The sequence below is a fragment of the Danio rerio genome, chromosome 9 (genome assembly GCF_049306965.1).
Source record: "Danio rerio strain Tuebingen ecotype United States chromosome 9, GRCz12tu, whole genome shotgun sequence".
NCBI lineage: Eukaryota > Metazoa > Chordata > Actinopteri > Cypriniformes > Danionidae > Danio > Danio rerio.
In genome coordinates, this window is record NC_133184.1 from 13,331,075 (window position 1) to 13,358,025 (window position 26,951).

The 26,951-nt window shown below is 38.9% G+C and overlaps 1 protein-coding gene and 1 long non-coding RNA gene across 3 annotated transcripts in view; both read left to right on the forward strand.

Moving 5' to 3' along the window:
* fam117bb (family with sequence similarity 117 member Bb) overlaps positions 1–26,951 on the forward strand; it is a 93,793-nt gene that overhangs the window by 64,938 nt on the left and 1,904 nt on the right. Inside the window, exons 5-7 of one of the 2 annotated variants that reach the window (XM_068223260.2) lie at positions 18,697–18,849; positions 22,594–22,737; positions 23,751–23,961. In XM_068223260.2, coding sequence (XP_068079361.1) covers positions 18,697–18,849; positions 22,594–22,737; positions 23,751–23,961 — 508 coding nt within the window. The remainder of the gene's footprint in view (positions 1–18,696; positions 18,850–22,593; positions 22,738–23,750; positions 23,962–26,951) is intronic. The other variant, NM_001128362.1, reaches the window with a different exon arrangement.
* On the forward strand, positions 1,526–5,702 carry LOC141376080 (uncharacterized). Its single transcript, XR_012385215.1, has 2 exons — positions 1,526–3,613; positions 3,861–5,702. It is a non-coding gene; the product is annotated as an uncharacterized lncRNA (long non-coding RNA).

Genomic DNA, 26,951 nt, shown 5'->3' on the forward strand with positions numbered 1-26,951 from the left:
ATTATATTATTATTGTATTCTAGTAATTTTAGTACTAATAAATGCTTTTAAAAGCATTGTTGCCCCATGTTTTTGTGGACATTTTATAGTGATTTTATTATAGGTTTTATTATATTTTTTTACTCTAGATTAAAATGGCTTATTTGAATTCTGCCGTAGTCATTCAGAATATGTGTGCTACCCAAATAATTGGTATTTGAGAACGGGGTTCTCAAGCCAGATGGTGTATTTGACCAGGGACTCATCTTCTATGTCCAAAATGCATCACAAACTGCTTGAGAAACTGTTCTACTATGATAATTAATGATGAAAATAAATGATGTTCAATAAGATGTACTTGTGTTTACTAACTCTTTATTCAATTAAACATTAATTTTGAACTTTAGGCCTACATAAGCTCCACACAGCGATTTCATACTTGCTTTTGATGTACGTACATACAGAAAATGCTGCTTCGCAAAGGCAAGTTCACAGAGCCCTGACGGTATGTCAAACACTGAGTATGGCTGAATATGCTTGAATATGATTAAAACAATACACAGATTAAGAGTTTACCATGTAAACATGTAAACTAAACAGAAATGGAATTAGGACATGTGGAGTATGCAGATATTAGTGGCTTTATTGAAGTAAACACCACGATCAAAAGATTACCGTCATGTAGGACTTTTAGCTATATTATCCGACAAGATTCACATAGGCGGATGTCAGTAAAGGACCACACAAACACACACAGAGATGCACAGGCGCACACACACACACACACACACACACACACATCGCGAAATGCAAAAGTTTTTTTCTTTCCATTTGGCCTGTGTTATTAAATGCCATAACACTCTCACCAGTCCTTACTCCTTATTTGCGTCTAATACCCCAGTTTGTCACGGGGGTATGAATGAAATGTCAGGAATCTTGCTAATTTGATTCAGAATGGCACTTTTTTGTCAGACAGCTCACCGGTCAGGTATACATACCGCTTTAAAATATGAAGGTGAAAGTCATCATAACTTGCAAAGAATAGACCCAGCTTCCAACCCCACTTTGAGAATAGATTAACGGCGATATTTTTTTTATTGCGCAATAAAAGTCTCGCGTTAATGCAGCATGTTAACAACGATAACAGCCCACCACTAGATTTTATATTTTATTATAATAGTTAAATCTATTATTTAAAAAAACATATTTTTTTAGAGATTATTTGATTACTCGAACATTTAAAGAAAAATAAACTTTTGCTCACTTTTTTGATTATTTAATATTCACCTTTGAGCCAAGCTTCAAATCTCATACTTTTGCACACTGTTATTTAATAAATTAGGGATTTTTTTTTTCTCTAGATTGTGGAAAATGGTTCCAGTAGGCCTACATTTTTTAATAAAAAGTAAATACATTTATATAATATGCTAATATCACTAAGAACCAATGAAATCCATTTTATTTTCCCAAATTATTATTATTTTGGTTTGAATTTCTCCTTTTAATATTTAAAATTTAATTTAAATCATCAAAAAGTATTTTTTTTTCTAATTAATTGAAGAAATTAAAATGAAATCATTTAAGTTTTGTATATTTGCAACATTTTACAGTGGCTTTTTATTTTTCTAAATTCCTTCTTATGCCTGCAAAAGTTTAAAAACAGAGCAGGAACTGTGTAATTATTACTTTATTTTGTTATTTTTATTATATAAAGTGTATTAATACTTAATGTTTTAATATTTTAAAAGCAATATTACTAAGATCATGATTATTACTACTTTTAAGAAGCAACTTCTCCTGTACAATAGTAATGGGCCTATATTTCTGCCACATAATCTTCAAGCAAAACCAAACTTTTACAAATGCGCCATGACATTCAGTTATACAGCTGATTCAATCTTAATGTCTCCATGCCACAATTCCACCCCAAATTTTCGGCATTGCAAAACCCAAAAAGCCTTCTGAAGTCAGACCACATGTCTGTACTGACTGAAAGTCCCCTCCAACTGATTCACAAGAGCGTCTGTTTGTTGACATAAGCATAACACAGTGCAGTGAGTGCAATTCATGCCATATAAGCAGAAATAGAATTACAAAACTTATGTATCGAAATCATTTTAGAAGCGCTCATCTCTTGGGTTTCCACACATTTTGAGCTTGTGGATTTCTCTGTCGCACTCGTTCTGAAAGCATGTGAGTGGCTAAGTGTGCATACCAGTGTGTGAAAGTGTGTGTGTGTGTGTGGGTCATAATTGGCAAGGCCAGGTGCAGGCTAGCAGGCTGTTTGAGAGTGAAAGAGCTCTCTTCACCAAGACAGAAACAGTGAATAAATTACTGCAGCCTCTCGCTTGGCCGTGTCTCCCTCCCTCCGTCTTTTTCTCGCTCTCTCATTGGGTTTTGTGTTTGTCCATGAATTAGTCCAGCATGTGGTGAATGTGCCGCACGCCTGATCTTCACTGTACTGTAGCTGCCAGCCAGTCAATTAAAGGCCACACTCTGTCCGGCCCGCTGGATGTGTGTTTTTTTGGGGCCCGTTGTGTGGCTGGGTCTTTTTTTTTTTTTAAAGTCCATGTGGCGGGCTCAAGCACCATCTGTCGTCTCACTGTATTCATCTTTTGTATTTAATCCTCTGAACTGTACTCAGACTAAGACTCAAACCTGCTGCTGCACAAAACACCAAACTATTCAAAGCTCCGTCTGATTTGGACCTGCATACAAATTTGGCCAGCACAGAAAGACACAGAAAAAAAATCCTGCTGAATATCTGTGTTCAGAATGGGGGACAGATGTACTATTGGACATTCAATGTACAGTTGAAGGCAAAATGATTAGTCGCCCTGTGAAATTTTCATAATTTTTATCAGATATATCCCAAGTGGTTTTTAAGAGGGCAATGTAAATTTCCACAGTATTTTGAAAACAATTACTTTTAAGGTCAATATTATTTGCCTCCTTAAAAATGATTGGCTACAGAACAAACCACTGTTGTCCGTTGACTTGCTTCGTTAACCTAATTAACCTAGTTAAGCCTTTATTTTGCAATTTACTGTAAGCTGAATACTACATCGTAAACTGCGCTTCACATTGTTTTTAGCTGAATCAAATGCACTTTTCTAGTCATTTCAACTTAAATCAGTCAAACTGACTTAAAATATTACGTTAAACTTTTTATAACTAAACAAAATTTACTTGAAACCTGATTAACTTATTAAAATACATCAAAGTAACGTAAAAGCATTTGTTGTCATGTTTTTATACAGTGTAGTATCTTGCAAAATAGCTATTAAAATATTATGCTCTGTTGTCATAGCAAAGACAAAATAAATTTGGTATTTGGAATTAGATATTAAACTAATATGTTTAAAAATGTGTTGAAAATCACACCAAAAACCTTCTTGCTGATGTGGCATTAGCAAACAGTCAAGCACTGGCACATGCGCCACCATTGTTGTGTGTTTGTTTGCGCTTGCACCCAAGTAGCAATGAAATTTGGCCCAGATTTTGCATAAAGCTGACATAGCAGGCGTTCATCCGGCACTGGAATACAGCAAGTGGGCCAAACATGACCTGGGTTTCGCAGAGGTGGTGCCATCTTTAAGGCTGCACAAAAGACTTTGGCGAGATATCAAATGTAGTATTTGGCTCAGATGATAAAAAAAATTATATGTGGGCCACATAAGTTTGGCCTATCTTGACCCACATTTAAAATATATCTTACCCAAGTAGCAAAGAATTCCGGCCAAGATTTGGCAAAAAGCTGATACAGCAGGCATTTTTCCGGCGCTGGCATACAGCATATGAGCCAAACATGGCCCGGGTTTCGCAGAGGTGGCACCATCCTTAGGGTTGCACAAAAGACCGGGGCCAGATTTGAAATGTAGGATTTGGCCCAGATGTAAAAAAAAAACTGATATGTGGGCCACGTAAGTTTGGTCACTCTTGACCCACATTTAAAATATATTTTAGCCAAGTAGCAAAGAGCTCTGGCCCAGATTTGGCATAAAGCTGGCACAGCAGGCATTCTTCCGGTGCTGGCATACAGCCTGTGGGCCAAACATGGCCCGGGTTTCGCAGAGGTGGCATCGTTTTTATGGCTGCACACACGACTTGGGCCAGATATAAATGGTAGTATTTGGCCCAGATATTAAAAATGTATATGTGAGCCACGTAAATTTGGCCTGTCTTGACCCACTTTTAAAATACAACTATATTATTTTATAAAGAAAAAAAATCTACTAATCAGGTTGCTTTGAGAAAAAGCATAGGTTTATGGGTTTTCATGGGTTTATCAAATTCATTGCAGTTGTGACACACCAACATATCTTGCCCAGTTCAGGTCCAGTTATGGGTTATAAGCTTGGCTGAAACTAGGCCCAGATATGGTCCATGTTTGGCCCTTTTATGGAAGCCAGAACCACCAGTTATGCAGAACCACCAGTGCTGCATAACTGCCTAAAGTGGCCCACATTCGCATGCTATCTGGGACTCTCGTTTTTGAGCGTTTACAGACATGACAGTGGTGGCATTTTTAAAAACCTCCCATTTGAAACCCACTGTAGGTTTTCAGTCATAAAAACATTGTCGTTGTGTAAACAAGCAGGCAAAATGCGTTTGAAAAAATTGTGAAACTTATCAACCCTAACATCACAAATTCCCCATAACCCTCAGCCTAATACATCCCGCAGACCTATTAAAGGTAGTAAGTAAATTTGCAGTTATGTGCAGCCATACTACCATCAACCTCAACCATTCAACTTATTGTTTTTCCAGAGAAGGAAAGAACTTCGGTTTGCTTGAGAAGAGACCAAACCTCCCTCGCTCCGCCTCATTTGCTTTCTTCAGTGAGAGATTCGCAGCATTGCCTTAGTGTGAGAAAACATATGGAGGTGCTAACCTGCTATTCCAGGAACCCAGGATACCATGTGATCATTTCACTGTATACAAACACACACTGTTCCCTTCAGTGGTCGTACATAGGGTTGATTTGAACACTATCGTATTCTTTCTGCACCCAGATTTCTGTAGCAGTCGAAGTAGAGCTAGATTTGTCTTTTGAACGTTTATTTATTCTGAAAGTTTCTCTGTTGTGTATTAGCCGTAATTTGAAGCAGCTGAGGTTGAGTTTGGAGCCGGAGTAATGCCCAGGCCTGGGTAATTATAACAAGCATGCATTTATTTGGATGTGAGGTGAGGGGGCAAGTTTCTACGCCTCAGGCTGAGTGGTCGTGATGTTTTTCGGCTGGGCTTTCGTCGGGGTCGATGCCGCCCAGTGGGTGATGTAGACTATAAACTCTCTCCCGTCAATCACATCGAACCGCCTGTATGTGTTCAGTGACCGTACGCACTTTAGTCTGACCAAGTTCAACCCCCAAATTTTATCGTAAACTTCCATTTCTCTCTGTCTTCTACCTCCTTTTTTGTCTTGGCACTACAACGTAAAAGCACTTTCCTAAAGAACACACACAGCGTGACCTCTGTGTCGAGGGGGAGGTGTGTGTGTGTGTGTGTGTGTGTGTGTGTCGTCTCAAGGGCTGAGTCGGGTATACGTGGGGGTGTTCTCCCCATTATGTGTGTGGAAAGCAGCTAAAGATGAAGTGGCAGTCATGAAAATGGCATTCTTTCCAGAAATAAAAGCCCTGAAGAGGGGGAATGAGAAAAGAGAAGGAATGAAAGTTGCATTTGAAGACCTTTATGAGAGGTCCGGCCATAAGGTCAGCAGCTCCGAGAGAAGAAAAGAAGAAGAACATCAGAGGACACACAGAAACAAGGGTGAAGAGCCATGGAGATGCTAGGCGTCTTTTTTCGAGCTTGGGGAGAATCAATGAACTTGATCATATGTCGTCAAAAAGAGTGGACACCATGCTTGAGAATGAGGTGCTAGTATGGTGCATTCAGCTCATACTAAATACTTAATTTGGGGTTGCACAGTGACTCAGTGGTTAGCACTGTCACCTGACAGCAAGAAGGTCACTGGTTCGAGTCCAGGCTAGGTCAGTTGGCATTTCTGTGTGGAGTTTGCATGTTCTCCCTGTGTTTGCGTGGATTTCCTCCGAGTGCTCTGGTTTCCCCCATAGTCCAAAGACATGCATTATAGGTGAATTGAATAGGCTAAACCAGCTGTAGTGTATGTGTGTAAATATAAGAGTATAGGGGTATTTCCCAGTGCCGGGTTGTGGCTGGAATGACATCCTTTGCGTAAAACATATGCTTGGGTAACATGGATATGTTGGCGATTCATTCCGCTGTGGCGATCACTGATAAAAAAAAAAGGACTAAGCTGATCTGATGAATGAATGAATACCAAACAATTTGAACATTGTTTTGTCATCCAATAGGGCTGGAATATTTGGCCTAAAATAAAAATCTAAATTAATTGAACATTTTAATTCGATTACGATTATTGAACGATTAATTTAATTATTTGTTTCAAATTTTTTTTGTCCTCATAGTTCACTGACAAGTTTTATATGCTGTCTTGAGACATCTCTGGCTCAGCTTCCAATCATCGTCAATGAACAGTAGTGCAAAGTAAGGCTCAAGAATAAGTCTACATCCTACTTGTCCAGATCAGATGTGGCTGCAAAGTGGCCACAGAAGTAGAAATTAGCCACAGCCTTTAACAGAGCAGGGTCATGTGACACATAGGGAAAGTAATTGAAAAAAACGTCCTGGGAAAAAATTAGACCAATTATAGGTTTTGAATGTCGATTTTAATTACTTTTAGATTAATCGCCCAGCCCTATCATCCAACATTACATTTGTTAGGAGTACAAAGCACACTTTTCATATACTTTTTTTGGTTACCTGGACTTTCAGAAACAGAAACTCCTCAGTTTACATCTACACTAATCCTAATACTGTCGAAAAGTATGTTTTTAATAGTGAAAAACACTACACATACATTTTAGGTTTTTTAAAAGAAAGTGGATTATCCACACTAAAACATCTGAAAACACTTATGCCCCTGTACTAGCCATGAGTAAAACCTGCTTTGTTTTTTTATTTGGGCCTCTTGGAAATGTCATGCCAATGATAGGAAGGGCACAGATATCTTTTATAATAGACTGCCAGAAAGTTATACATATAGACTGAGGTCTAAAACACAACTGGCCTTGAAGTTCCTTCATCGAACAACAACTGCGAGTAAACAGTAGGTGTCCTTTGAAGAAAAGCAATGTGAAGTATATACAATCACACATTAATCTTTAACAAGACTGTCAATAGGGTATATGCGGAGCTAGAGTTTCTTCCCATACTGATAGACTTCTGATGAACGTCTTCTTTCCATGTCATATGGTTCCTTTTACAGCATCAATGTTGTAATGTAATTACAAAACAATCGGTTAAATAGACTTTGTTATATATAGTTGAATTTTTTTATCTGAAACTGAATAACCTGTGACTTCTAAACATGCATTAAGGTCTTAATAAGCAAGATGATCAAGCTATGACTGAAATGACAGAATAGTTCATAAGTATGTAAGTTGCACCTTATAATTATGAATTAGACGTGACTAAGATATCAAGATATTATACGGCTTATCCACCATCTTACTTTGTAGCTGCCTGGGCTCTGGATGTTGACCTGCTGCAAACGCAGGACTGTGTAGGTCTACAGCACAGAGAACACAAGCGGCCTCTGAGCGAGCGGAGAGAGGATCACTTGAGCTCTACTGGTGTTCCTATTGGCTTTCGCTCTTTATTTGCATTAGGTTGAAGGATTCTAAACTTTTTTGAGTCGCTCTTTTTTGCCACTGTGAGTCACTTGACGTGTGAATGAGGCTTTACTTACTAACTTCCAGGGCCAATTATATTGAAGTTGATATTTAGCCACACCATACTGGTGTTTCGTAAGATCAAATTTTTACGAGGTGGGTCGTTAGCCCATTGCTCAACCCCCAATGAGGACATAAACACATACACTATGGACAATTTAGCTTACCCAATTCACCTAAAGTGCATGTCTTTCAACTTGTGGGGGAAACCGGAGCACTCAGAGGAACCCCAGGCTAAATACGAGGAGAACATGCAAACTCCACACAGAAATGCCAACTAACCCAGCCGGGACTCGAACCAGTGATCTTCTTGCTGTGAGGCAACAATGCTAACCACTGCACCACCGTGCTGCCACCTGATCCTTTCTCTTTCAAAGTATTAAATATGCTGTCTTTCCACTGTGACTAACGTCCATAATAGCACCATCCATCAATTTAGTTTTCACTCCCTGTAGGTGTGCTAGTATGAAGCTAGTTCTAACATACTTATTCAATGAACCTCATTCATGAAACAACAGCAGAACTAATTGCTATGTAAATCACTCCTAAATCGGTTCTTGTGTAAATTGTCCCACTGAATCTAATCTTTACACAAATCTTCAGTGAACGAGAACAACGTGGGTTGTGAAAATTAAACATGACCTAGAATGTGAAGCTGGGATAAATCTTCCCTCAAGCCTTGTTTTAGTATTTTGGCATTTGGTCAAACAAGTCACAACCTTTCTAAAAAGCCACCGAAACTTTGACATATGTCAGCCTATTATTCTCCCTGTATGTGTTAGCATGGGCTAGCTCTAGCATGTTCATTCTGCTGGCCTCATTCATCATGATGCTAATCTCCAGAAAATCTCAAATCTGATTTCATGACATGTATTTCTTTGTTTGGTTAATGTCAAACTAAAACAACAATGTCTACTCTGATCAAAAACATCAGTCTTGCTAGACTTTTGCTTACAGTATATAGTCAAGCTAAGCATATTAGCTTGGGCTTAGCACTACTGTCCCTTAAAACTGTCCAGTCAGGCTGTCTATAATATTGGCAGACCCGATGTTGTCTCTCAGATCACCATGACATTCAGTGTTTGAGCGTTCATCTGTGATGGATTGCAGGGTAAAGGCCAGTGATAAAGGATTCTACAACACACACACACAAACAACACACACATACGCACTTCTTGGCTTTGTTCTCTATCTCCTCTGCTCTTTCTTTCTGTCATGTGCTGCACTCGATGATCAATAATTAACAGTTTTTGGCTGCTTTCTGGGCTGTTTTTAAGGCTGAAGGATTGAGCACATTTCCCTGCATTTCTATGTGGAGACCACAGCGCCTGCTGCTGGCAGACATGAGAAGTGCAGAGTCAGTGTGTGAGTGTGTGTGTGTGTGTTTTGCTTAAGTTCTCAGAGGAAAGTGCTCTACTCTGTTTAGCTTTAGTATGATCAAATTTCGAATTCTTTCATTTGCACATATCCTCCATGTTGTCCCAACACAAATCGAATAAGATAACTTTGTTTTCACAAATTTAAGTGGATTGAACATAAAACAACTAAGCTGTCCCAATAAAACTTAAGAATTGTGTTGTTTTAGCTCATTATAAATAAGTATTTTGAACAAGCAGCTAAATAAATGTCTTGAGTATAGAAATAAATCTAGTAAAGTAACAATTCAGGTTAAATACAAGTTAATCCCTGTCAATAGAACATGAAGAATGCTTCTAAATTAGATAAATTGGTAACACTTTAGCATGTGGACCAGTCTTCGCTATTAACTAGTGCCTTATTACTTGCATATTATCAAAGACTGTATAGTTTTGAATGGGGAAAAGTGTAATGGTCAATATGGCTAATGACGCCCCACCTAGTAGTACAGGAGCCAATATGTTTACTATAGATTAACATTTCTCCAGTGGAAAAGCTCTGATCAGACGTGTGCTTTTAAGACAATTTGGTGGTCAACAAACACACACTGGAATCTCAGCGAATACTTGCTGCACTGACATAAGAAATATATCCACATAAAGCTTGTGATTTTAAATAAAGCAAGTGCAACATTTTTTGGTTTTGTAATCTGTGTCAAACGCAAGGTGCAGTATGTCCTGTCAAACGCACATCACATGACAGCAATTACTCAAATGCCCACAAACTTGTAAACAAAGAGTCTCTATCATTTCTGGAGGAGATTCACCACAAAGGCCAAGTTGAGAATTATCTCTGTAGAGCATTACGATCAGGCGCAGCATTATCCAGAGGATGATATTGTGTAGATCAGCCATAAATGAGGTTGATGACGTGATCTCGTTTATTACGAATGTGTATGCGCATTAGCTTGGGCAACCTGAAAATATGTCGATTTAGTTTGATTTGGATGTTTAGAAACAAAACTAATGAGACTATGAGACAGCTGTTGCTCAATTCTTTTTTGGTGGTTTCAATTTGGAGAGAATGGTGAAGAATATGATGTTCCCCATTTAGACAGAAATAAAATGGGGAATGCCCCAAGAGGCGTTCCAAAGATGGCCACAGAGTGAAATTACTTCTCTTAAAAGGATATTATTAAGATATTGGCTGTTTATATTTAAAATGTATATATTCTGCATGATCTTACTCTATATCCCTAATCCCACCCAAAGCCTAAACCCAACTGCTACCTTAATAATTATTATTAATTTATTTATTCATTTTCTTTTTGACTAAGTCCCTTTGTTAATATGCGGTCGCCACAGCGGAATGAACCGCCAACTTATCCAGCATATGTTTTATGCAGCTGATGCCCTTCCAGCTGCAACCCATCACTAGGAAAATATTTATTATTAAGCAGAGAATTAGGAGTGTGTTGTGCTAAAAATCATAAGTCATAGTTAAGGGTTTGTTATTAACGAGAATTGTACCTTATAATAAATTTAAGACAGATTAATTAGAACTGCTGTTAGAGAGTTTCGGTCACTTTAAAAATAATCCAGATCTTTCAAAGTCAGTCAAATTTTTAATAGGGTTTGTAGAATAATTAAGGAAGTTAGCACCAGCAGCAAGATTAGCACCAAACAGCTGTGAGAAATCTGAAAGTTTTCTCTGTTTTTTATAACAAACAATATTTTGAAAAAGGTTGGTACCGATTGACTTCCATAGTATTTTTTTCCTTCTATGAAAGTTGATGGGTCCCAGCAATGAGCATTTTTCAAAATATCTTCATGCCAGTAGAATGGTATTTCATTATTGGGAATTAGCCCCTTCAGACCCGAATTATGCTCCAAGTTTCTGAAAAAGTATTTTTCACAGTTCTTAAGGCTCCTATAAATGAGACCAAATTATAATAAAAATGCAACACCCTTTTAGTATATATTTTTGTCCATTCCAATGGACATCAGGTCAGAATAGTTGTACTTCCTGAACATTATGCCAACATAAAATACAGACCCGAAAAAAACAAAGCATACATGATTGCTGGTATAATCTTGAAATGTATTTTTAAAATCCCAAACATTAACAATGTAACATTTTAACTTTAATTTTCAGGTTTTTGTTGGATAGATTGCATCTTGTTTATAGTAAAATTTATCTTCATCTTGTTCAGGAACCACAAAAAAAAAAAAAAAAAAAAAAAACCTGGGCTGACATGTGATGTCCATTGTAATGCTGTTACAGAGGCAGTGTCTTTTCAAAAAGTACACATTTGTACCTATGGGGTCCATATTGGTATCGTAAAGTTACGTTTCTACACAAAAACATTTTAAAAGGTGCTGCCTTAGCTGACAGATTTTGCACCTTTATTTCTGCACACTTCCCTCATATTTATTTATTTGTTTTTTTATTTATTTTTATTTTATTTTATGTATTTTTTTTTATGTATTTTTTTTTTTTGCTAAACCTATCCTAAATCACAAAAGGGAAAAAAGACTGTGTATTCTTTTGTAATCAACAAGTGTCTGTTAATTCATTTGAAACGCATCCTTTCTAATGATACTTTGGTTTTTAATGTGCTGTTTTTGCGGAGGTTGAACAATTTATTGGCAGAACTTCTGATGAACAACATTTTTTGATCACTCATGACTCATATTTTCCTAACCTTCTACTCAAACGGTGACCAGAACAATGGAAGCTTCTCGGGTTCTGTTTGATGTGAGTGTTTCTGAACCTGAATGCATTGTGAATCCAGGGAGACTGAACTGAAGAGAACTGAAGACATGCGTTTGTAAGTCATTTGAGCTTGCGTGGGGTTTTGGAGGGGTCATGTCTTTAAGTCTCTCCACAAACCTTTAGTTAAGCACCGGTCAACAGCTTCAGCCCCATGAATCTCTTGTTTTTAAGAGCACAGTGGTCAAAGAAAGGCTGACGTGAAAGTGCTCAGTGCAGCTATCAAGGTCTGGACTCTTTTCAAAGGGATTCTTCTGTCTAAACTCTTGTTTTAAAGGCAGACTGTGGTAACCAATACAGGCCTCCATACCAGTGAAGAAAAGCCTTTTACATGCTGTCGGGAAGACTTTCTCAAACTGTTTTAATGAGGCTTCAGTGCATGTCCTTGGACATTAAGTTTTATTTTATCCTTCTTGTAATTTTAGTGCAACATAAAGCGGCAGGGCAAATGAAGTTATTTATATATGGATTTTTATTTGAGTCTACGTTCAGGCCTCAATTCTGGTTGAATTCTACGACAGCTAAAATAGAGCCTTGTAACCCTGCTAAAAAATCCAGCTTAAACCAGCCTAGGCTGGTTGGCTGGTTTTAGCTGGTCAACCAGGCTGGTTTTAGAGGGGTTTTGGCCACTTCCAGGCTGGTTTCCAGCCATTTCCAGCCTGGTCCTAGCTGGTCAGGCTGGAAAATGACCAGCTAAATCCAGCTAAAACCAGCTTGACCAGCCTGGTTTAAGCTGGACATAGCTGGTTTTGGCTGGGCTCCCAGCCTGCCAGGCTGGTCAAGCTGGTTTTAGCTGGTCATCTCCCAGCCTAACCAGCTAAGACCAGGCTGGAAATGGCTGGAAACCAGCCTGGAAGTGGCCAAAACCCCTCTAAAACCAGCCTGGTTGACCAGCTAAAACCAGCCAACCAGCCTAGGCTGGTTTAAGCTGGATTTTTCAGCAGGAAAGCTGGCTAATTTAAAACATGCTGTGTAGAAACTCAGAAAAAGCGTTGCTCACTTGAAGCTCTCAAATAGCGACGCTCCCAGTGATTCCAGTAGAGTTTGATATTAGCATGTAGCTAAGCTAACATTGTGATACGCTAATTGGAGGCAGTATTTAGGTTCCAAAGGTAAAATTTCATTATTTTTTTTTTTTAATTGGGGGATTTAATTTTAACAGTAACTTTTAAATCAGTAATAGCAGGGGTCTCAAACTGCCGGCCCGTGGGCCATTTGCAGCCCGCCTTCCTCCTTCCGGATTTTTGAACCTTTATTGTTGTGCAGTCGCGTCTAGCCACTTGTGGTTTTGACCCGCCACCTAGTCGTCATTTAAAAGACTGCATTCAGACTAGTTTTACTTTCGTTTTCTTTCAGTGTATAGTCGTGAGTAACACACATGCGTTTTAATTCTGTGACTGATTTAAATGTTAAAATATATGTCCGCAAGTGCTTTATTTTTACTAAAGCTCTATTTTTTTGTAAATATTCAAGTATCGTTTGATTATTATCAGTTTTAAACACTTATATTTTGTTATACAAACACTTCTTCATGGCTTACACGTTATGCTGGTGGTGTAACAAATATAATAATTTTGCTAATATTCGATTCAGGTGGTCTCATTTAATAGATTCTCGTATGCTTATTAAGGTTTGCATAAAAACTATGTACATTAGTAATATTGTACTGCAAGTTGAATTGACTTGTCAAAATAAATGTTAAAAAGTAAGTATTAGTCCCCTTTTTGCTGTAAAAAGATAATGATAATGATAATGAGAAGAACAATCTGCACGTAAAGTGACTTAAGTTTGAAAATGAGAGTTAAAGACAGACCTAACCTGAGCTTTGATGTTGTAAATCAATGGTTTATAAGAAAGCTTCACCAATTGGGGAATAGCAACAAGCAAATTGCACCTAAATAATTAGTTAATCTTTGTATTTTCAACTGATTTTGAATACTGTTTTGGTTGAAGTCAAAGTTTATAGGTTGTGATTTACCTCATAGCTAGTAGGTTTGTTTTATGGGATAAAAGTCTGTAACTAAGAATATTTAAAAATTCTATTGGAAGAAATAATAGACACATTTTAAGAACCAAGGTCTCTGAAAAGGAGACCACAATGTTTAGCACAGAATACACAAGTACAGTCAAAATGTTTATTTGAATGAATGCAACCGTGTGATGAACTCAAGATGTCATTGGACTGCGAGTTACTACACCTAACAACAAAAACAACAATAAACAGTGCACATACAACTGGAAAACATTACAAATGGTTGAAATTGAATGATTGTAAGCATAACAAACAGCTCCAAGTAAAATGTTAAATTAAATACTGAAATATAATTTTCTTTTTATTTAATTATATTTATTTAATTTACTTATAATATATGTATTACTTATACTGTATATTGATATGTAGAAATTACATTTAGTTATGTCTATATTTTTTAAATAATTTTATTGCATTGCATTTCTTAATCACAGAGTAATTTTATACAGGTAAACCTCAAAGAAATGAGTAATGTTATTTTAATAATGGAGAAAACAGAGTGAATAATACACCCCTGGTTCTAACTTGATTGGCCAGATTTTATCTTAATAACTGGTATAAACAGCATGGTTTCTGCTTCATTCATTCCTCCATGGCGGGGCACCACACCAACAATTTTTCCCACCATGGCTACATTACAGCTTCTCATTCAAAACCTTTAGTTGTCACTGTTTTTTATTACGGGTTATAGGGGTGTCAAAATTAATTGTTTCTTCTGTGCACCGCAATATAGGTATCGGTTCAGGAATAATCATAATCGTTTATTATGTACTGACGTCATTTATCTCATATGCAATATGTCGCCGTAGCTTACTATGGCGAGGGAGGCGAGCACGAGTATTTACAACGCTCCACCTACTGAAAAATGCAGTTACTGCACAGTTTCATTGCATGTGTGTTTTCTAGACAGTCTTCCACTTGCACTTACAGCAGAAGCCCCTATTTTACTGCAATTGAAACCTGCTGGCGTGCCTTTTCCTCTCCTCCCGGCTGCTACAGCGATACTTCTGGATACAGACACGAGCGTGTGCCAGTAGAGTTTTCTCCACCGTGTCTATCATGGACCAGCTGTGATCGCCGCTGCCATTTATCAGTGTCACTACTCGCAAGAGCAAATCGCAGTCCTTTCTGTTGAGCATGTGACCAATTTAGGCCGTACTCACACTAGGTACAGTTGCCTCTAACGGGGCCAAAGCACGCTTGTCCCCCCTCCCGTCTCCTCCGACGGCACGCACTCACACTAATCGGGCCTCAGCACTCTTACGTCATCGCTGCTGCACTGTTTAGTGAGAAGCGCTCTCAGCAGCACAGTGGAGATTTCTCTAAGTATATCATGTCAGTCGTTGATATGCAGTGACATGCAGTCAAATATTTCGCCAAACAGTCCTTAGGGATGCGGTGACACGCAGTCAGATATTTCGCCGAACAGATCCGCCACTTTTGGCGCTCATAAACAATCATAAAGCTCTCGTGCTGCAGGAATGAGGAGGTCTGCTGAAGGTGCGCAGCTGTCGTGCAGTGAGGAGTTTACGTCTTAAATAATCTACGGCAGTTTGCGTTCAGTGAACAGTAAGAATGATTAATAAATCCATATGAAACAGCCCCTTAAAAACACGTCTCGCTTTCAGTTTCGGGCTTTGGCGTGGCCCAAGTGAACAGCGCTCAGGCACACCTCTTTCAACCGGGCCAGGGCCGGCCAAGTGAACCGTGCTTGAGCCCGATTCAGCGCACTCACACTTCTCAAACGATCCGGGAAACGGGCCTGGGCACAGTACGGATGGCATAGTGTGAGTAGGCCCTAAAAGGGGTGTAAGAGAACTTGGTAGTAAAGGATCAGAAGCGAGCGGGATATTTATATTTGTTTATATTATTTGCTATAAATGCTTGTGTTGTTTAAAGGTAGTTTATATATCTGACTGTTTGTATTAAAGGACCAAATTGTACTACAAATTGTATATAAATATAAATATATTTATACATTTTAATACAAGAATTGCTGCTGTGAAGAAATATAAAACTGTGTATGGAAAGCATCATCAATGTACCGGGATGCACCGAGATATCGGATTGAACCAAATCAATGGCATGATAATCGTAACTGAACCAGTGTCGGTACACACCTCTAGCAGGTTATAATCACACCTATAAAAATGTAAAGTGAATTATAACAGAGCGAAGTTTTCTGTAGTAGTGCTGTGCAGTATATGCTGACTGACCGGCTGACTGACAGGGCTGCACAATGGCGTGAGGCCAGCAAGCACAGTGTTGCTTTCAGTTTTGATGTACACAGTATCCATAATTATACTTTATCTATAGATAAACGTCTACGGTTCTGCATGCAATGACTTTATCTTGCTGTAGTTTATGGCCGTTTTACTTTACTTCAGGGAGCATCAATGTCATTCTGTAGGTCTATTGATAACATTCACTGCTAGTGTAGTACATGTTGGAGACATACATGCACTAAATCGCACTTTAGCAGCGTTTATTTGAGAGCACACAAGAAAATCTGCACTTGAGCAGAGTATATTCGAGGGCATGCAAAATAGTTTTGTGCACAAACAGGAAATCAGCATGCAAGCAAAGAGATTTGCGTGCTCGTATTACATGAATGCGATCACGACTGCGCTCATGACATTTGTCATTGAAATAACGCCATAGGAGATCTGTGTAAAAGGCCTGCCACCACAGCTAAAAAAAAATCTAGAGGAAACACTGAATAGTCTACTTAAACTCCATTCCTTTCTACAAGCAACCAGTCTGCTTCATATCTGCCTTCATTCAGTAATCAACTCAAGTCTCTACCAAATATAATTTTTCTTTAATCATTTCTCAAGAAAACATGTCACAGTTATATGCTCTCTACCACCAGGCATTTCATTGAATGATCAAGTGCTTTATTTTGGTTTGTTAGCAGTCCTTTGTGGCATCTATAGACATAATTGCTGAGACGCCACTGGTCAGACAGTGTGGGAATGACCTGGGGGTCCCAAAAAACCATGTCGTCCTTCATCTTGGTCAGGTCATACATTATTCCTGTTAATGTCACAGCACGCCACTGGAAATCTGAAACGTAAACAAATATTTGCCTCCTAGCGACCGCTCAGCAGAAAGTTGCTAGGAAATAGATGAAATCATGTATTGTTTTGAGGTGACCCCAAGGGTCAGGGCTTCTCTCAGCTGTTTTCTATCCTGATGAGCGCATAAACAACCAAACCGCCCAGAAGAAAAGACTCCAGCCGACTTTTATGTTGAAACAATATGATGTCCGATTAAATGCACACATGCACACTGGAGAGTGGAGATGTTGCGTGTAAGTTTAAAGCCTGCTTTGCTCTTTTGAGATGGTAATGAAGCAGATCTGGCGTGCTTTAAGCGAGGGCCACCGCAGGGCCACACAACTCTCAGCAACGTCCCGCTAATGCCCTCACATTGTTCCCTTCTCGGACCCTGAGAAAAGGAGAGGGGGAGGCCATAGCTTGCAATGTTTTAAGGAAGGGGGTGGGATGTAGAAATGCACTTGGAGAGGAAAGAGAGCGAGACATGATGAAGAGACACAGGAAGGAGGGGGCCTAAAAAAAGCTGAAATCCAGAGCATGAGCTGAGGCTGAGATCAGAACAGAGAGAGAGGGAGAAAAACTGGTGGTCCTGGAGGAAGACCTGACCTTCTTGGACAGGATGACAGGAAGTGGACTCTCTGGAAAGGTGAAGTTTACATGTATGTTCAGCTGTTGCAAAATAGCTGGCACACAACAGCCGTTAGCATAGATGGCACATTTGCTCGATGTGCATGCTGATTTAATGGAGTAAGCTTGTGGTTTGCATGTGTCATGTTGTCCTGGTGTGGTCGTAAGGTGTGAATGAAGAGACACGGCAAACAAGCGAGATTCAGAAATCATCATGGAGAGACTGAGTTACATAACTGCTCTGCAGAGGAGCCCATCACGCTACAGTGCCATGTATCTGTGAGTGTGAAAGGGCGTACCAGTGTAAAGCCCAACTTACATTATTGGGTCAAGTGGTTGTAGTTGTACATCAGTATAGTTGTTCGCCTCAACATTCTGATTACGTATCCCTATATACATTTCTGGAGAGAGCAAAATACATCCCAGGAGCTGTGTTTTTTGCAGTTTTTATCTTTGCGAAATCACTAGAGGCTACTGTGTATGATTTTTCAGATCTCAATTTTCTCTTTTGAGTGCCATTTGCACCTGCTGTTCTCACATTTATCCACTCTAGGGCACTGTCAACTATCTGTTTTCTGACTGAATGACTCACTGACTGACCAATCGACTAACCTACCCTCCCCCTTTCCTAAACCGAGGGCTTAATTTGTGCCAGAACATGCCGGATCTGGCACCTCTGAAATCTGATCTGGCACCTGATTTTACCAATCCCACTTCTCAACCGCCCTCCTCCCCCATCCGCTGTTCACTTTACTTTCTTCCATGACTCCCCAACCTTATCACTTTCGTCCGTAACAACCCCCCACTCTTCACTTTCGTCCTTCATCCACGACACCCCTCCGCCATCCAACACCCCCCTCCCCCGTCGCTCTCCACGCTCGTGCGCGACACCTCTCCATCCTCGGATAACATGCAATTAAAAAATTAAGCACTGCCTAAACCCAACCAATAGTGTTTTCAAAAGCACCGATTGACCCGCTCACTCCCTTGCCTAAACCCTACCGCAGAGTTAGAAAAAAAAGCCTGATTTTTACCACGTTTTCAATTTTTACCATATTCTCACCCTGTTATTTACTTGATTATTTTTATTTTTTAGCTTTTGTCTACCTGCTTTCTGGAACCACTCTTCACCAGACTCGAACTCCATTGTTGTGTTCAACTCTGCTCTGCGTCTCAAGTCTGCCGACGTACATGTCAAGCTACCGGACAAACTGGTAACAGTGGAAAAGCAACTGTAAGCGGTCAGCTGGTAAGCGAGAAAAGGAACAGTGTCATACCGCCCCCTATCGTTCGATTAAAAGATTAAATGCGGCCATACATAGCTCTGGCTACATAATTTGTGATCTCCAGAAATATATATAGTAATGTATGTATGTATATAGCTACATTTTCAGAATGAGCCTATGTTGCAAAAATGTAACTAGCATCGCAACTAGATGGGATCGCAACCGTGAGATCAGTGATAGGTCGACTTGGTACCTCTGGTTTCCTCAAATGCATTTCCATCAAAAATGTACAGAACAGATTTACTTAATCTCCACCATCATCTCTCGCTAAGTGGTTAGCATGGTTACCTCACAGCAAGAAGGTTGCTGGTTCAAGTCCCGGCTGGACAAGAAGGCCTTTCTGTTTGGAGTTTGCAAGTTGTTTGCGTGGGTTTCCTCCAGTTGCTCAGGTTTCTCCCACAGTCCAAAGACATGTGATATAGGTGAATTGGATAAACTAAATAGGCCATAGTATGTGAATGAGTTTGAGTGGGTGACTTTTTCCCAGTACTTGGTGTGGTACTCTCAGTTCTGGACTGTGGCTGGAAGGGCATTCGCTGTGTAAAACTATTGTCAGAGTAATTAGTGGTTCGTTCCTCTGTGGCGAGCCCTGATAAGAGCAGGGTATAAGCTAAAGAAAAGTGAGTGATCGAGTTATTACACTTAAAGGAATTATTTGGCAGGCCTTTTTGTTTAGAGTTTATATGTTTTCCCCATATTCAAATAGGTTTCCTCTCTGTGCTCCAATTTCCCCTACAGTCCAAACCAACATAGGCTCATTCTGAAAACGTAGCCGAATATACATTTCTGTAGATTGCAAACTATGTAGCCAGAGCTACGTATGGCTGCATTTCATCTTTATATTGAACGCTACGGGGTGGTATGACGTCGTTTCTTTTCTCGCTAACCAGCTGACTGCTTACCTCCGTATGGACTGCTTTCCCACTGTTACCAGTTTGTCCGGTATCTTGACTTGTAAGTCGGCAGACTTGAGACGCAGAGGGGAGTTGACCACAACAATGGGGTTTGATTTCCAGTGAAGAACGGTTCCAGAAAGCTGGTGAATCAAAAATAAAAGCTAAAAAATTAAATGAACAAGTAAATAACAGGGTGAGAAAGTGGTAAAATCTGAAACGTGCTAATAATCAGGGGACTTGGTTTTCTGAATTGCTTTCTAAAAACCCTGTGGTTGGGTTTAGGGAAGGGGTGGGCGGGTCAATCAGTGCTTTTTAAAACACTGTTGGTTGGGTTTAAGGAAGGGGAAGGGGTGGGAGGATCAGTCTGTTGCTCAGCGAGTCTGTTGGTCAGTCAGTCGACAGCGGCCTCTGGTGGATTTATATAAGAACAGCAGGCGCGAATGGCAAACGTGAGAGAAATCTGAGATCTAAAAAAGCCTACACAGCAGCCTCTTTTAAATTTGCGAAAAAAAAACTGTGGAAAAACGTAGCTCCTGGGACGTATTTCGCTCTCTCCAGAAATGTTTATAGGGGTATGTAATCAGAATGAGCCTGAGTTGGTCGAAACACAAGCAGTATAAGTGTAATGGACATGGGAGATGTGTTTGAACAGGAGACTATGTGGGGGTTTTCCTGCACTGGGGGGTTGCAAGAGTCTCTCAGGGCTGGGTTGTGGCAGGAATGGTATTAGCAAGTAAAACATGTACCCAGAATAATTAGCTGTTCATTCCACTGTTTCTAACCCCTTATAAAGAAGGAAATAAGTGAGTGTAAATCAGCTATCGATCAGCTTCAACTACAACCTAATCTGCTCAGTTTCTGTCACTGTTTCCATTTCTAGTAGCCTAAACTCAAAATAGTGGTTCTGCTGTGAGTAATGCGAGCCATATGCTGAAGTATAACATATGCAGTTGACTCTATGTTGAAGTAGACTTTTTCATGTATAAATTTCAGTGTGTGTATGTTAAGGGTTTGTGTCATGTTGTGGCTAGAAGTTTTCACACATTCAGTCAGGGTTTTTCCTTCAGGGTTTTTCAGTATCTGTTGTTGTGTTGAGGCAGTCTCTCTGTGCTATGCAGATTGCAATCACACACACCAGCCATACACACATTCACTTATCTTCAATGATGTGATTATGGTTTCAGTTGATAACTTACTGTTGCAAACGTGGTACTAATCAAAGCGGTAAGTATAACTCCACCAAGGAAGTGACAACCTTTCAGTCAGATTTAAGGGATACATTTACGCTTTACATTAAGTTTGAGTTTACAGTTAGACCTATTTGCTTCTGCATCATTGTTATCCAATCGTTAATCTTCTCTGAATTTGGGAATGATTTACAGTTAGATTTAGGGGTTGGGATTAGCTATGGATTTTCTAACAGGAAGGATGTTCCAGGATCAACAAAGATGTTAATCCAGTATCGTATCGTAACTGGCAAAATCACGCCAAACAATTACAACCCGAGTTAAATATAGGAAGAGATTAATGGGGGAGCAAAAAAGTGATTTAAAAATGTTTGTATATTTAAACAAAAATTTAAATAAAGCAAAAAAAAAGTCTCTTATATATAGTAACAGGTTTTTAAGTATATATATAAAAAAAATACAATATATAAAAATTTGTTAGATTTTATTTAAAAATATATCTATTTTTTGGTATTTTTTCTTTATTATTATAGGACAGTATATTGGTGGCTTAGAGTGGGATGGGATTGGAAAGGTCCACAAGTATGGACTCGAACTCGGGACACCTGCAGCACACTTGAATTATATGGCACGGTTAACACTGCCACTTGCAAAATGTGACCCAATTCCGATTTTTTTCCTCATAAATGACACAGATCAGATCTGTTCTTTGACCATGTTAACATGAAATGCGGATATTCAGAGATCGGTTTCAGGCCTCCATCATATGTGAGAATAAATCAAATATAAATCTGATATGTGACAATGATGTGTAAACAGGCAGATCAGATTTATCGAGGCATTCCGTTTTGTACGTCTCTAAACTTGAGACATTGTGGTACACGGTTTAATGACATAGAAGGAAGAGCTTGTGTGGAAACGCTAACACTGTAAACAACAACAGAGGATCATGGAGGAAACATAGAGGAGGAAAGTGATCAGTTGCCACAATTTGCTCCCACCAGATCTGAGATCTCACTCGTACCCACAAATTCCTCTGAATGGTGGAGGACACCATATATTAACTATAGGTGCAAGCTGTAATGACGGTGCTCTCCCTCCTCCTCCACTTCAAAGTCATGTTGAAGTTAGGCGAAATGCGCATATTTCGCAGAGCTGAAAGCAAGACAATTTCTTCAATCATGGCTAGTGTGGCGCAGATTCTAAAACCCGTTTTTACTCAGGTGCAATATCGTAAATTGTAAGCCAAGTGTAAACACATGAATCAGGTATGGGTCACTATTAAAAGAACGTGTAAACGGACAGGCAAAAAAATCAGATATAGGCAACAAATCAGAATTGGGCATCAAGACCTGAGAATGTAAACGGGGCCTATGTCGGCGAACTGACCACTAGGCTATCAGCACCTGCAAATATTTTCTATTTATATACTGTTTTTATTTTTATTGGTAACGTCAGAAATAGGGAATGGAATAAAATCATTTCAAGGGAAATCCATCTCTCACTGAAGCTCCATTGAGTTGAAGCAGATGCACAAACCATTAGATCAACAGTTCAACATGTGCTGCTTTCAAAACATCACATACAGCAAATAATCACACCTTCCCATCCTGTCCTGTTCCAGGCTCCAATTCCAAAGAGCGTCCTGATCTCTATTCCCATCTCCAAATCCTCCGTCTCTCGTTTCCGGAACAGTGTGGAGGGGCTGAATCAGGAGATCGAGCGCATCATTATCCGGGACACAGGAGACAGAGAGGAGCAACTTATTGTGAGTGTGCTTGACATTATCCTGCACAAATTGTTCTCTGTTACATCATCTGATGTCCTCAGAGAATGCCTAAAAACATATTGTAAATAAAGAAATAAAATAGACTTTTAGTTCTATTTTGATGATGATCAATGGTTAAGATGATGACAGGTTTAAGTTTCTATAACTTTAAGAAATTTATTCCTGACAAATGACCTTTTATTGGCAGTGTTTATTTTTTGACATATATTTAACCTGTTCTTTGTATAATACAAGTCAATGGTTACCCATTATTGAAATTAAAAATAAACGCATACTAAAACATTCCCTGTGTCTCCTGATGATACACTGAGATATAATTAAGAGCCAAAGGATTGATTTGGACTTAAAAAAAACAAAACTATTGACTTGCATTATATCAATCCCAGATAGTATACGAGTGTGGGCCACTTTAGGCAGTTACGCAGCACTGGTGGTACCTGTACAATGCCAAAGGGGGGCCAAAGATTCAAATTCATATATGGGCCATTTAGGGCAAATATTTGGCAATTATGGCAAAATATAATCTGAATGTGAGCCTAAAGTGGCCCATGTGAAAAATGATAAATTTGGCCCAAATGATGGAGAATAAATGTGGGCCACAGTGCAAAATATTGCACTATGCAAAATATTGGCATAGTCATTTAAGGGTAGTCTGGGTCTAAACCTAAAGTGGCTTACATGTAAGTGCAGTTATAGAAGATATAGAAAATGTGGCCCAGTTATCTTACATATTTAGGCCACTTATGGCGAATATACGGCACAGTAAGCTAAGGCTAATGTGGATTTGAGCCTATAGTGGCCCAGAGAAGATATGGCAGTTATCTTAAAAAAAAAAAACATAACAAAGCACTTTAGCTTGCCTGAATGAGATTGTGGCCAAGTGAGTTGCAAATATTTCAATATCTATGTAGTATGTATTGACAGTGTTAGTGTGTAGTAAGTTGTATTTCTGCGTTCTGTTGTATATGACACTGGCATTTTCTTCTGGCCAGCCTCAAGAGGTTCCAGACGGGCATCGGGCTCCTCCTCCTTTATGCCAGCGCAGCATTGACACACAGACGCCCCTGGGCACGGCAACGGGCAGCAACAGCAGCAGCCGCTCTCAGTCCATATCGCCCACATTCCTGAGTGTGCCAAGCGAGTCCTGCAGTGATAGTCCATCGCCCCATGAGGACGAGACTCTGGCTGACGGCCGTGAGAAAGGTACAGCCCACGGTGTTTCACACCCACATACACACTCAGGGCAGATCAACATGCCCTAAAGCCATCTATCTGTAAAAATGTGCAGGATACACATTTAAAGGGATAGTTCATGGAAAAACATTTGCTCTTAGGTTGCTCATATTTAGGCCAAGCAAAGATATAGTAGCCATGGGTATTGTTTTTGTTTTGCATGTATTTTTTTTGATAGCCTTTTATATAATTCTCACTATAAATAAAGGATTAACTATGACTAATGACTAGGATTAACCTATTTGCTGCTTATTAATAGTTTATTAGGTAGAAGTTGGTTTTAGGTATTGGGTAGGATTAGGGATGTAGATTAAGATCATGGCGATTATGCAGAAACAAATAGGTTGGTAATACGCCACTTGTTAATAGTGAGAGTTGGTCTGTAAACTTAAGTGTTACTGTTTTTTTGAATCTTAAAGTGATTATTGTTGCTAACTTACATTTTACGAATCACCAGGGACTTCAAATTTAGCTACAAATATTTTCTATTGTTTTATTGAAAAAAAGTGTACACAGCTTGAGAGTAAATTAATTACATATTTTCATTTTTTAGTGATCATTGTTTTAAACATGATCAAATTTGTATTGAGGGAAAGACTTTATTAGGAGCTTAAAGCATAATGTAAATATTACATAATTATCTACCGGACACTTAATTAAATGTATTGGGCTTTAAGCCAAGCCACATTTTATTTGAATTGTTGTAGTTTTTGTTAATAGTAACAACGCTGACTAAAGTTGCAGTGAAGTGAAGTGAAGTCAGGTTAGGTGAAGTCAAGTCAAGCTAAGTTAAGCTAAGCTAAGTTATATCTGAAACCCTGCTGCTTTTGTGTTGTTTATAAGTTAGGCTTGGTTAGGTTAGGTTAGGTTATGTGAGGTCGTGTCAAGCTAGCTAAGTCAAGCTAGGCTAAACTAAGTTATACTCGAAACCCTCTTGTGGAGCTTTTGTGTTGTTTATAGGTTAGAATAGGTTAGGTTTGGTGAAGTCAAGTAAAGCTAAGATAAGTCAAGCTAAGTTATATATGAAACACTGCTGTGGAGCTTTTGGGTTGTTTATATGGTATGTTATGTTATGTTAGTTCAGCTTAGGTTAGGTTAGGTAAAGCTAAGCTAAGTTAATCTAGACTAAGTTAAGTTAAATTATATCCAAAATCCTGCTGTGGAGCTTTTGTGTTGTTTATAGGTTGAGTTAGGTGAAGTCAAGTCAATCTAAGCTAAGATAAGTCAAGCTAGGCTAAGCTAAGTTAGGTTATATCTGAAACCCTGCTTCGGTTTCGGTTTCATAAATCAAATTTACCATAGTTCAAACTTAGTTACTTAGTTAGTCCAGGGCAGGCTAACTCTCTGGCTAAGTGTTAAGTTCAAGCCTATTCAAATTAATGTTAACATTCACCTGCCCTAATCTGATGCCATTTTAATTCACTTAACCTCTTAATAATGATTAAAACTTTATAGTCACTAAATTGAAAAAATAAATAAATAAATAAATTTAATATATATATATATATATATATATATATATATATATATATATATATATATATATATATAAATTTTTTTTCTTTTTTTTTAACTTTGCATTGGTACTGAATAATCTAATGTATATGCACAAATATATTATTGTAAAGCATCCTGTAGAAAATATTAATTTAAAAGAGAAATCTGTGAGGGGTGTTCTTAGCTCGCTCTCTCTCTCTCTCTCTCTCTCTCTCGATATATATATATATACATTTATTCTTTTCGGCTTAGTGCCTTTATTAATCTGGGGTTACCACAGCGCAATGAACAGCCAACTTATACAGCATATGATTTATGCAGCGGACGCCTTCACTGGGAAACATCCATACACACTCATTCAAATTCCTACACTATGGCAAATTTCGTTTATTCAATTCATCCCATAGCTAGCGCGTGCCGCATGTCTTTGGATTTGGGGGAAACCAGAGAACCTAGAGGAAACCCACACAAGCATGGGGGTAAGACAGACACTGACTAATTTAAAGAAGAAGACTACTTTTCTTAAATAATGACTTTAAAGCTGTAAAATGAGTGGAATAATCATGAGATGATTCGTTCTGAGCAGTAGCCTCACTTTAGTGTAAAGATATTTTCCCACCGCGGGAAACAAGTGGCAAAGAGAAAGCAACGATTTGCAGCAGATTCGGGAGCAAATTGAAAATCCCACCGCTTGTGGGTGCACGGCTCTTTGTTTATTTTAAACCTATGTGCTTACATTTAGAACATTTTGTATGTTACAGTGAGCCTGCAATGCATTAAAACTTTTCCTTGCAAGCAACAATTGGCAGTAAGCACAAATCCTCTCTCTCACGCACATGCGCGCGGTCAAGCACAATTACTATGTTTTATAACAAATATTTAATTTCATGTTAATACGCCAAAATAATAGCCTGTATTTAAAAATGTATTGCCACAAATGTAGCCTATTGAACTATCTGCAGTTTCGCGGCTCACTCGCTGTGAACAGCTGTGTCTCATATCAGAGCTCTTTCAGTTCTCGAAGTTGCCATGGTAACACACAACATAATCGATGTATCTATGCTCGACTTTTAAGGTTTCACGACAGAAACGTGCACGAGCAGTTATCTAGATCAGTGGTTCTCAAACTTTTTTCTTCAAGTACCACCTCAGAAAAAAATTGTCTCTCCAAGTACCACCAAAGTGAGCAGTATTGAAATACAGTAGGGCAGTGGGCCCAATAAAGCAGCTACAACTCTGCACAGTTCAAAAAACGTGGCAGATTACTTCAGAAATATAGGCTAAATGTCATATGTAGCATATTATATCCATCATTTTTGAAATTTTTTTAAATGTGTGTAGCATGTACATGACATATTTCATTCCTTCGCGTACCACTAAAGGAAGCCTGTGTACCACTAGTGGTACACGTACCACAGTTTGAGAACCACTGATCTAGATTATTTAAACTGAACTCAGACTAG